General features: G+C 45.7%; 1 protein-coding gene across 1 annotated transcript in view; it reads left to right on the top strand.

The window, feature by feature from the left end:
- The window catches only part of LOC122938527 (chloride channel protein D-like), a 215,097-nt gene that overhangs the window by 4,745 nt on the left and 197,470 nt on the right, over window positions 1-12,882 (top strand). The window contains exon 2 of the mRNA XM_044294077.1: window positions 2,150-2,201. Within this exon, the coding sequence (XP_044150012.1) occupies window positions 2,150-2,201 (52 nt within the window). The remainder of the gene's footprint in view (window positions 1-2,149; window positions 2,202-12,882) is intronic.

Here is a 12,882-nt window from a genome sequence, read left to right as displayed (position 1 = left end):
TGTGTGTTGCCTTTCCCTGTTTGCCTTTCCCTGTTTGTCATTAGGCCTGAGGGAGACTCCTGTTCATCCTTCCCTTTGGAGGAACAGGTAGACTCAGTCCTGACATTAGTTCCAGGGTTCTATAGGGTGAGATAGGATTCTAGGTATCCGGTGTATGAACTTGCCTACCTTTGGGGCTTGTTCATACTGGTAGTCTGTCAGGACTGGAGTTAGTGTTTTCTCTAGGAGGTGTCCATCTAACAGAAGGACCCGGCTTCGCACGGGAATATTTCATCAATTTCATTTAATGTTTGTCTGTGTTGTTAAAAGATATCGACAGTATCCCCCATAACAGTGACCATTACAGCACCCCACCCCTTTAACAGTGAACGCCATAGTCCTCCACCCAATCCCTATCGGCTACGGAATGGGAGGGAGCAAGGCCTAACCGGATTGAGGCGAGTCCTGGGGGCGGGGTTTTTAAGTCCGTCTTTTGAGGGTGGCCTGAATGGCCACCCTACCTGCCCCCTGAACTGTCACCTCCACAGCACTCAGCTCCCTTAACAGTGTCATCCATAGCTCCCTACCCCTTTAAAGGTGAAGAAAAATGGCTGGGTTGTTATGGAAACCTGGTGTAAAACTGTGCGTATGTGGAGACTAAGGACCTGCGAGCTTCTATTGGCTGATAAGGAACATGTGATCGTGTGTATGGCAGTTGGGATATGAAGAGAAAGATCTGCAGGCTTCTATTGGCAAATGTAGGTCATGTGAGGTGCCATAGTTGCATTTTTGGGGAATATCTCAGGAACGGTACGTGCTAGAGAGCTGTGACCCCCACAAGATTTCTTTCCAGGTAGCAAGGGATGTGTATACCAAGTTTCGTTTAAATCGATGGTTGCGTTTTTGAGCGATCGCAGAACATACATACATAAATACATACATATATACGTCCTTCTTTATATATATATATATAAAGTTAATACAAGACACTTACTAATGTATTGTGATTGTCCATATTGCTTCCTTTGCTGGCTGGGTTCATTTATCTCACGTTATATACTACTCGTTTCCGGGGGCTATGACCAACTTGCAAACCCAATGCATGTTTACCCATTTCCTCTGTTACTGAGTTTATCAATTTCACTTGTAGCCCCTCCATGAGGGGTGGCTCCTTCTCTCCCACCCTTCTTCCTTTATTAGTTGACTATTGTTCCCTACACTATTTCCTGGTCATTACTTTTAGTTTATCTTGCCTATTGTTCTGTTTAGATCCAATGTTAAACTTTAACAAAATTTAAATTATATAAAACATTTAAAAAAATTAAAAATGAAACTTACACTATGATTTGTTGCTTTGGACAAACAGTTGTCCAAAAGCAACAAATCATAGTCTCTGTCTATTTATTTTAAACCACTCTTGATGTAGAAGTGATTAGTTGTCCACATGTTGTAAAATCCCTACTTTTCTTATAGTAAAAGAAAAGGTCTAACAATGATTGTCTGATTTTGACAATCCCTTTTTAAAAATATGAAGCGACTCTGGCTTATTTAACTGCAACAAAAAGAAAGAACGCTGTGCTGGTGGCTCAGTGGTTAGCAGCACTAGGGACTTGCAGTGCTGGAGTCCTAGGTTTGAATCCACATGGATTTTGTATGTTCTCCCTGTATTTGTGTGGTTTCCCCTGGGTACTCCGGTTTCCTCCCACACTCCATAGACATACTTAGGGACCTTAGATTGTGAGCCCCATTGGGGACAGTTCGTACTAGATTGTGAGCCCCATTGGGGACAGCGCGAACTAATGCCTGTAAAGCGCTGCAGAATATAGTAGCGCTATATAAGTGCATAAAATAAATGCTTTATATGCAAAATAAAGCACATCAATAAACTTGCATGCTGAAAAAAATTTAAAAACCCTAAGTAAATCTAGAGAGCTGCCAGAAAGATGCACAAATAATGAAATGCTTCCAAGGTGCAGACCCATAATAAGGTCAGTGTCGTAACATACAGAAAAACAGATCTCTTATTGGGCATATGGAAATGGGTTGTCATAGCAAGACTAGCATTAAATACTATGAAGTTCTCAACTCCGCACAGAACAGTTACCTATTGAGTTTCATTGCTAACTGTTGAAAATCATGGAATTCTAAATGTCAGTTTTTTTTCCTGCAGCTTGCTGGAGGTCTGGATACACTCTAATTAAGGACTCCAATCCATCAACCCGGTAAGTTCAGTCTGGTGCTATAAGCTTGCAGTAAGGCCTTATTCACATGTCACTGATCATGTCCATTTGCAGTTTGGGTTCTCCATATGTATTTTCGGACAACATTGGTCTACTACTTTGGCTTGCTTTGCAGACGGAACGCACTCATTTTACTCAGTAGGTCCATGAAAACCATGAACAGGACACGGATGCCATTTGTGGTCCATTCTTCAGTGATCCATTTCATAGAAAATTGACAAAGCTTGTAAAAGCCATAGTGAAAAAACACTGTCTTGTCTTGAACTCGGTCTTTTAAAGAAAAACTCAAGAGAAAAATGGTCTAAGTTTTTGTTTCTGTAAAACAGACGAGGTCGTGTTAATATGACTCAGGGGGAAAAGTGAATTCTTTCCTAACCTTCTCCTCTAGATGCTGTCTCTCTCTTCTGCCTTACAGTCAATGACATCTGATAACTTCTACTTGATGATAAAACTATGTTCTGTGACTGCTTGTCACTTTCCTTTCCTTATTCCCTATAGCAGGTCATACAAACTACTGTATTTTTAGACTATAATATGCACCAGACAGCAGCGTACATAGAAATCATTGGGCCCGATAACAAGAATCTGAATTGGGCCCCCTAACTCCGCCCACTACCCACCCTGGACCATTCCACCACCTGTACTGGCTCCTCCCATGCCACACCCCCTTTGTATTCCTACAGATCCAGAGAATGAAGGGCAGCACAGGTCAGTTTTGCCGCAAAGGGAACACCGTAGGAACAAAACCCGTAAGAGGAATTTTTATTTTTTTTCAATTCCACCTCATTTGGAATTTTTTGCCTGCTTCCCACTACATTGTATGCCATAATAAAGTACAACTTGTACCGCAAAAAAATAAGCCCTCATATGGATATATGAACGAAAAAATAAAAAAAGTTGTGGCTCAAGGAAGATAGGGAAGAAAAATGAAAATGCAAAAATGAAAAAACCTCTGGTATCTTAATGGTTAAAAGGGTTATCCAACCCCTATTGTGCCCCCCAAAATGCAACAGTTCTTCACCCTTATGGCCCTAGAATAAGCGACATGCCCCCTCCCCTCACAGCAATGAGTTCTCCTCACTCACGGCATCTGAGAGTGTTAAAAACCGGATGTGTGGGATTCCTCTTCAGGCGCGATTTCGCTCAGCAGAGATCGGGAAAAGCACCATTGTTGTATAAATAAGCCACAGCCTGTACTAGGCTTCCAGGCTCATTGTTAGTATATCCCAGTTCCGGCCACTAGGTGGCAGCACTGAATTGTGATAGAGTGATTTCTATACAGACTAATGGAGCAATTTACATCTGATGATTGTAAGTTGTGGACCACTTGAGGACTTTGAAAATATATAAAAAAAAATTAAAATTAAAATCACCCCCATTCCCCAAAATAAAAAGAAACAAAAAATAGCATTATGGGCATCGCCACATGCGAAAACGTCTATACTATTAAAATACTTTAAAAAGTTAGCCCATATGGTGAATGCCATAACAGAAATTATTTTTAAGAACAGTCCGATTCGCATTTTTTCATCACTTTATCTCCCAAGAAAATTGAATAAAAAGTGATCGTCATACACACCTCAAAATGGTATTTTCAAAAATGACAGATCGTCCCATAAAAAATGAGCCCCCACACGTCTCGGTAGACATAGCTATAAAAAAGTTATGAAGGTCAGAATATCGCAATGAAAAGAATATTTTTTATTTTTTATTAATTGAGTCCTGTGTATTTAAAGGGAATCTATCACCTGGTTTGAGCATTTTAAGGTGTTACTACTGCCATGTACAATACGATACCTTATTTCTTGCTGTAGTCTTTATTTTGTGTTTCGTCATTTCATTAGCGATAAAATCCACTTTTTATGTTATGCAAATGAGTATCCAAGGTGCCCAGAGGGGTGTTATTATCCTTCTCTGGAGCCCATTAACTCCCCCGTACAGTGCCCAGCCCGCCTTCCTTTAGAGCCCAAGCACGACTCTTCCAGCATAAGTAACTGCCCACACCCGAACTCTTTGCCGCCGCTGCCCCCCTCCGCTATTTGAAGCTGTTGTCCTTAGGAGCTTCTACATGGCGCAGGCAGTCCACGGTACTGCGCCTGCGTGAGATTTCACATAGTGGAGGGGGGCGGCGGCGGCGGCAAAGAGTTCAGTGTGGGCAGTTACTTATGCTGGAAGAGGCGTGCTTGGGCTATAAAGGAAGGCGGGCTGGTCACTGTACGGGGGAGTTAATGGGCTCCAGAGAAGGGTAATAACGCCCCTCTGGGCACCTTGGACACTCATTTGCATAACATAAAAAGTGGATTTTATCGCTAATGAAACCACAAAATGCAAAATGAAGACTACAGAAAGAAATAAGGTATCGTATCGTACATGGCAGTAGTAACACCTTAATATGCTCAAACCAGGTGTCAGATTCCCTTTAGTTTTATTTAGACTCTATTTTTAAAATGTTTCTGTGGGGATTTGAACTCACAACCATCTACATTAAAGGCAATAACCTTAACCACTGGGCTATAGAGCTTAAAGGGGTTTTCCCATCTCAGACAATGGGGGTATATCGCTAGGATATGCCCCCATTGTCTGATAGGTGCGGGTCCCACCACTGAGACCCGCACCTATATTGAGAACGGGGCCCCGTAAGTGAAGGAGGGTGCACTGCACATGCGCAGCCACCCTCCTTCCATTTCTATGGGGACGCCGAAAATAGTAGAGTGCTAGCTCGGCTATTTCCTTCGGCCCCATAGAAATGAATGGGAACCAGGGCCGCGCATGCGCTGTACGCTCCCATTCACTTCTATGGGACGGTGGTGGACGGACCCCGGGAAAATCTGGAGTCCTCCAGCCACAGCTCTCCCCGCTCTGTTCTCGTTATAGGTGTGGATCCCAGCAGTGGGACCCGCACCTATCAGACAATGGGGGGCATATCCTAGCGATATGCCCCCATTGTCTGAGATGGGAATACCCCTTTAATGCTAAGTCATTGCTGAAATATAAGTTTCTCTTATATTAAAAACCTCATAGAAGATTCTCTTGTATGACACAAGAGAAACTTCTATGAGGTTTTTCAGTAATGACTTAGCACTGAGATCTATAGCCCAGTGGTTAAGGTTCTTGTCTTTAATGTAGATGGTTGTGAGTTCAAATCCTCACAGAAACATTTCAAAAATAGAGTCTAAATCAGACTTGTGTACACATAGTGACCATGTTTGGGAGTACCCCTTTTACTTTCATAACACTGACTCCATATATGGACACATCCATATATGGAGTCAGAAAAGGGACTGAGCACAGGGGAAGCAAGCAGGGCCCGGAACAGAAGAAAAGTAGGCGGGTCCTTCCTTGCGCTCCGGGCACCACGGGCCCCATAGCAGCTGCATGGTCTTCCTATATTGGCAGTATGCCACTGGGCAACTAGGATTTGGAGGAGGAAAATAAGAAAAATTGTCTCAGATTAGACGTTAAAAAAAGAAAAAAACGTATTTTGCTTGCTTTGGACAGCGCTGACACTCACTGCTCCCTGGTCTTCTTTAAGCCCATGCTGCACTGTGACCTGAAGTTGCACAGCATCAGGGTCCAGAAGAAGACCAGGGTGTCAAAAATAAAGGGAAGGGGAGGGACACAGAACTAGGCCTCAAGGCTAGGGAGAGGGGAAAGGTCACCTCCTAGGAAACCCCTAAACCTGGCCCTGACTACTGTCAGTATGGATAGAGAACCTAGATCCTAGGAGCCCTGAAATGTCCTTGAGGTAGTGAAAGGGAATGAGACTACTGGTTCCTTCCCAGGTGAACTAACCAGCGTCTCCCTGAGGCCTAGTAACAACAAGCACAGGAGAACAACCAAATACAAAGAGTAGTATAACTTAATTTAAAGAAAATGGATGAGCAGGAACACAGGAAAGGTCCACACACCAACTCTTCCAAATCCAAGCAGAGAATATCAACCGCATGGTATGAAGTGTGAGACCAAACTAAGTAGGGAATGCAGTAATGACCACAGCTGCACCAGACAAGAGGTGTGGTCATTACCAAGCAACAACACTGAGAATCAAGAGACTGTCAGTTAACCCCGCGTGCAGCCAGTCTCTCAGATTTTCTAACCTCTGTCACAGGAGGTACCGTGACACAGGGAGGGTGAGTAGAGCCAGTGCACCACTTCTCCATGTGCCCCCTACATGCCGATGACCACTTTCATAATGGAAGCGGTCATCGGACTATAAAACCATAAGATGCACTGCCACTTTTCCCTCGCTTTTGGGGGAAAAATATTTTTAGTCCAAAAAATAAGTGGCATAACATAATAAGAGGGGATAATGAACAAAAGCAAAGGTACTTCACGTGGTAAAAATAATGGGAAATAGTTTACCTTTAAAGGAATTGTCTGAGATACTTAAAAATCTCTGACATGCCCCCAAATGGTCGAACTTAAAAAGTGAAGGTAAACTTATTGCTTTCTCTGGCGCCATTTCACTGGTTTACTGGTCCGGTTCTCCTGCTTGTTTACAAACTGCAGCTGTGACATACAGGTATATGGCACTGACTGCTGCAGCCTATCATACAAATTGCCAGCTGTCTATCTAAAGTCCGTCATATAGGAACAATTATGTTAAGCCCTTTCAGGATGTCCTTTTGTAGGGCCGGAGAGTAACATAGTAACATAGTTTGTAAGGCTGTTCAGTCCAGTTTAGCATGTTAACCTGCAAGGAATTTTTTTTTTTTTTTTTTTTTAGGGAGAAAAATGTATTCCCAACTCCAATCAGGCAATGAGAATAACTCCCTGGATTAATTACCCTTTTTCAGAAATCTAGTAACTATAACTAGGGATGAGCGAACTCGAACTGTATAGTTCGGGTTCGTACCGAATTTTGGGGTGTCCGTGACACGGACCCGAACCCGGACATTTTCGTAAAAGTCCGGGTTCGGGTTCGGTGTTCGTCGCTTTCGTGACGCTTTCTTGGCGCTTTTTGAAAGGCTGCAAAGCAGCCAATCAACAAGCGTCATACTACTTGCCCCAAGAGGCCGTCACAGCCATGCCTACTATTGGCATGGCTGTGATTGGCCAGAGCACCATGTGACCCAGCCTCTATTTAAGCTGGAGTCACATAGCGCCGCCCGTCACTCTGCTCTGATTAGCGTAGGGAGAGGTTGCGGCTGCGACAGTAGGGCGAGATTAGGCAGATTAACTCCTCCAAAGGACTTGATTATTGATCGATCTGCAGCTGTGGGTCATTGAGCTGCTGATACTCAATTGCTCACTGTTTTAAGGCTGCCCAGACCGTTTGTCAGTCACTTTTTTCTGGGGTGATCGGCGGCCATTTTGTGTCTTGTGGTGCGCCAGCACAAGCTGCGACCAAGTGCATTTAACCCTCAATGGTGTGGTTGTTTTTTGGCTAAAGCCTACATCAGGGTGAAGCTGTCACACCAAGTGCATTTAACCAGCAATAGTCTGTTTATTTTTTGGCCATATACTACATCAGGGGCAAGCTGCGCCTGTCACCAAGTGCATTTAACCCTCAATGGTGTGGTTGTTTTTTGGCTAAAGCCTACATCAGGGTGAAGCTGTCACACCAAGTGCATTTAACCAGCAATAGTCTGTTTATTTTTTGGCCATATACTACATCAGGGGCAAGCTGCGCCTGTCACCAAGTGCATTTAACCCTCAATGGTGTGGTTGTTTTTTGGCTAAAGCCGACATCAGGGTGAAGCTGTCACACCAAGTGCATTTAACCAGCAATAGTCTGTTTATTTTTTGGCCATATACTACATCAGGGGCAAGCTGCGCCTGTCACCAAGTGAATTTAACCCTCAATGGTGTGGTTGTTTTTTGGCTAAAGCCTACATCAGGGTGAAGCTGTCACACCAAGTGCATTTAACCAGCAATAGTCTGTTTATTTTTTGGCCATATACTACATCAGGGGCAAGCTGCGCCTGTCACCAAGTGCATTTAACCCTCAATGGTGTGGTTGTTTTTTGGCTAAAGCCTACATCAGGGTGAAGCTGTCACACCAAGTGCATTTAACCAGCAATAGTCTGTTCATTTTTTGGCCATATACTACATCAGGGGCAAGCTGCGCCTGTCACCAAGTGCATTTAACCCTCAGTAGTGTGGTTGGTCAAGCTGTCACACCAAGTGCATTTAACCAGCAATAGTGTGGTTATTTTTTGGCCATATCCCAGTCTAATTCTGTCAGTAAATCTATACCTGTCACCCAGCGCCTAAATACTAGGCCTCAAATTTATATCCCGCTAAATCTGTCGTTACCGCTGTACTGTTCTGGCTGGGCAAGTTATTTAGTGTCCGTCAAAGCACATTTTTTGTTCTGGGTTGAAATACAATTCCCAATTTAGCAATTTCCTAATTTAGTGGTTTCTGCTGTATCAGAGCTATTTGAAATCTATCCCTAAAAGGGTATATAATATTCAAGGTGCACATAGGGTCATTCAGAATAACTTCACACACACGCTACTGTGCATTTCCAAGTCTAATTCTGTCAGTAAATCTATACCTGTCACCCAGCGCCTAAATACTAGGCCTCAAATTTATATCCCGCTAAATCTGTCGTTACTGCTGTACTGTTCTGGCTGGGCAAGTTATTTAGTGTCCGTCAAAGCACATTTTTTGTTCTGGGTTGAAATACAATTCCCAATTTAGCAATTTCCTAATTTAGTGGTTTCTGCTGTATCAGAGCTATTTTAAATCTATCCCTAAAAGGGTATATAATATTCAAGGTGCACATAGGGTCATTCAGAATAACTTCACACACACGCTACTGTGCATTTCCAAGTCTAATTCCGTCAGTAAATCTATACCTGTCACCCAGCGCCTAAATACTAGGCCTCAAATTTATATCCCGCTAAATCTGTCGTTACTGCTGTACTGTTCTGGCTGGGCAAGTTATTTAGTGTCCGTCAAAGCACATTTTTTGTTCTGGGTTGAAATACAATTCCCAATTTAGCAATTTCCTAATTTAGTGGTTTCTGCTGTATCAGAGCTATTTTAAATCTATCCCTAAAAGGGTATATAATATTTAAGGTGCACATAGGGTCATTCAGAATAACTTCACACACACGCTACTGTGCATTTCCAAGTCTAATTCCGTCAGTAAATCTATACCTGTCACCCAGCGCCTAAATACTAGGCCTCAAATTTATATCCCGCTAAATCTGTCGTTACTGGTGTACTGTTCTGGCTGGGCAAGTTATTTAGTGTCCGTCAAAGCAAATTTTTTGTTCTGGGTTGAAATACAATTCCCAATTTTGCAATTTCCTAATTTAGTGGTTTCTGCTGTATCAGAGCTATTTTAAATCTATCCCTAAAAGGGTATATAATATTCAAGGTGCACATAGGGTCATTCAGAATAACTTCACACACACGCTACTGTGCATTTCCAAGTCTAATTCTGTCAGTAAATCTATACCTGTCACCCAGCGCCTAAATACTAGGCCTCAAATTTATATCCCGCTAAATCTGTCGTTACTGGTGTACTGTTCTGGCTGGGCAAGTTATTTAGTGTCCGTCAAAGCACATTTTTTGTTCTGGGTTGAAATACAATTCCCAATTTAGCAATTTCCTAATTTAGTGGTTTCTGCTGTATCAGGCCTACTTTAAATACATCCCTAAAAGGGTATATAATATTCAAGGTGCACATAGGGTCATTCAGAATAACTTCACACACACGCTACTGTGAATTTCCAAGTCTAATTCTGTCAGTAAATCTATACCTGTCACCCAGCGCCTAAATACTAGGCCTCAAATTTATATTCAGCTGAATTTGAATACAATACATTGGGCCAAATAATATTTTTGTTGTTGTGTTGAACGATAACAATGAGGAAAACATCTAGTAAGGGACGCGGACGTGGACATGGTCGTGGTGGTGTTAGTGGACCCTCTGGTGCTGGGAGAGGACGTGGCCGTTCTGCCACATCCACACGTCCTAGTGTACCAACTACCTCAGGTCCCAGTAGCCGCCAGAATTTACAGCGATATATGGTGGGGCCCAATGCCGTTGTAAGGATGGTAAGGCCTGAGCAGGTACAGGCATTAGTCAATTGGGTGGCCGACAGTGGATCCAGCACGTTCACATTATCTCCCACCCAGTCTTCTGCAGAAAGCGCACAGATGGCGCCTGAAAACCAACCCCATCAGTCTGTCACATCACCCCCATGCATATCAGGGAAACTGTCTGAGCCTCAAGTTATGCAGCAGTCTCTTATGCTGTTTGAAGACTCTGCTGGCAGGGTTTCCCAAGGGCATCCACCTAGCCCTTCCCCAGCGGTGGAAGACATAGACTGCACTGACGCACAACCACTTATATTTCCTGATGATGAGGACATGGGAATACCACCTCAGCATGTCTCTGATGATGACGAAACACAGGTGCCAACTGCTGCGTCTTTCTGCAGTGTGCAGACTGAACAGGAGGTCAGGGATCAAGACTGGGTGGAAGACGATGCAGGGGACGATGAGGTCCTAGACCCCACATGGAATGAAGGTCGTGCCACTGACTTTCACAGTTCGGAGGAAGAGGCAGTGGTGAGACCGAGCCAACAGCGTAGCAAAAGAGGGAGCAGTGGGCAAAAGCAGAACACCCGCCGCCAAGAGACTCCGCCTGCTACTGACCGCCGCCATCTGGGACCGAGCACCCCAAAGGCAGCTTCAAGGAGTTCCCTGGCATGGCACTTCTTCAAACAATGTGCTGACGACAAGACCCAAGTGGTTTGCACGCTGTGCCATCGGAGCCTGAAGCGAGGCATTAACGTTCTGAACCTTAGCACAACCTGCATGACCAGGCACCTGCATGCAAAGCATGAACTGCAGTGGAGTAAACACCTTAAAAACAAGGAAGTTGCTCAGGCTCCCCCTGCTACCTCTTCTGCTGCTGCCGCCTCGGCCTCTTCTGCTGCTGCTGCCTCGGCCTCTTCTGCTGCTGCCGCCTCGGCCTCTTCCTCCGCCTCTGGAGGAACGTTGGCACCTGCCGCCCAGCAAACAGGGGATGTACCACCAACACCACCACCACCTCCGTCACCAAGCGTCTCAACCATGTCACACGGCAGCGTTCAGCTCTCCATCTCACAAACATTTCAGAGAAAGTGTAAATTCCCACCTAGCCACCCTCGATCCCTGGCCCTGAATGCCAGCATTTCTAAACTACTGGCCTATGAAATGCTGTCATTTAGGCTGGTGGACACAGACAGCTTCAAACAGCTCATGTCGCTTGCTGTCCCACAGTATGTTGTTCCCAGCCGCCACTACTTCTCCAAGAGAGCCGTGCCTTCCCTGCACAACCAAGTATCCGATAAAATCAAGTGTGCACTGCGCAACGCCATCTGTAGCAAGGTCCACCTAACCACAGATACGTGGACCAGTAAGCACGGCCAGGGACGCTATATCTCCCTAACTGCACACTGGGTAAATGTAGTGGCAGCTGGGCCCCAGGCGGAGAGCTGTTTGGCGCACGTCCTTCCGCCGCCAAGGATCGCAGGGCAACATTCTTTGCCTCCTGTTGCCACCTCCTCCTTCTCGGCTTCCTCCTCCTCTTCTTCCACCTGCTCATCCAGTCAGCCACACACCTTCACCACCAACTTCAGCACAGCCCGGGGTAAACGTCAGCAGGCCATTCTGAAACTCATATGTTTGGGGGACAGGCCCCACACCGCACAGGAGTTGTGGCGGGGTATAGAACAACAGACCGACGAGTGGTTGCTGCCGGTGAGCCTCAAGCCCGGCCTGGTGGTGTGCGATAATGGCCGAAATCTCGTTGCAGCTCTGGGACTAGCCGGTTTGATGCACATCCCTTGCCTGGCGCATGTGCTGAATTTGGTGGTGCAGAAGTTCATTCACAACTACCCCGACATGTCAGAGCTGCTGCATAAAGTGCGGGCCGTCTGTTCGCGCTTCCGGCGTTCACATCCTGCCGCTGCTCGCCTGTCTGCGCTACAGCGTAACTTCGGCCTTCCCGTTTACCGCCTCATATGCGACGTGCCCACCAGGTGGAACTCCACCTTGCACATGCTGGACAGACTGTGCGAGCAGCAGCAGGCCATAGTGGAGTTTCATCTGCAGCACGCACGGGTCAGTCGCACTGCGGAACAGCACCACTTCACCACCAATGACTGGGCCTCCATGCGAGACCTGTGTGCCCTGTTGCGCTGTTTCAAGTACTCCACCAACATGACCAGTGGCGATGATGCCGTTATCAGCGTTACAATACCACTTCTATGTCTCCTTGAGAAAACACTTAGGGCGATGATGGAAGAGGAGGTGGCCCAGGAGGAGGAGGAGGAGGAAGAGGGGTCATTTTTAGCACTTTCAGGCCAGTCTCTTCGAAGTGACTCAGAGGGAGGTTTTTGGCAACAGCAGAGGCCAGGTACAAATGTGGCCAGCCAGGGCCCACTACTGGAGGACGAGGAGGACGAGGATGAGGAGGAGGTGGAGGAGGATGAGGATGAAGCATGGTCACAGCGGGGTGGCACCCAACGCAGCTCGGGCCCATCACTGGTGCGTGGCTGGGGGGAAAGGCAGGACGATGACGATACGCCTCCCACAGAGGACAGCTTGTCCTTACCCCTGGGCAGCCTGGCACACATGAGCGACTACATGCTGCAGTGCCTGCGCAACGACAGCAGAGTTGCCCACATTTTAACGTGTGCGGACTACTGGGTTG

Source organism: Bufo gargarizans, chromosome 5, assembly GCF_014858855.1.
Source record: "Bufo gargarizans isolate SCDJY-AF-19 chromosome 5, ASM1485885v1, whole genome shotgun sequence".
Classification (NCBI taxonomy): domain Eukaryota; kingdom Metazoa; phylum Chordata; class Amphibia; order Anura; family Bufonidae; genus Bufo; species Bufo gargarizans.
The sequence above is the reverse complement of the archived record's forward strand: the minus strand, read 5'-3'. Positions and strand labels throughout refer to the sequence as shown.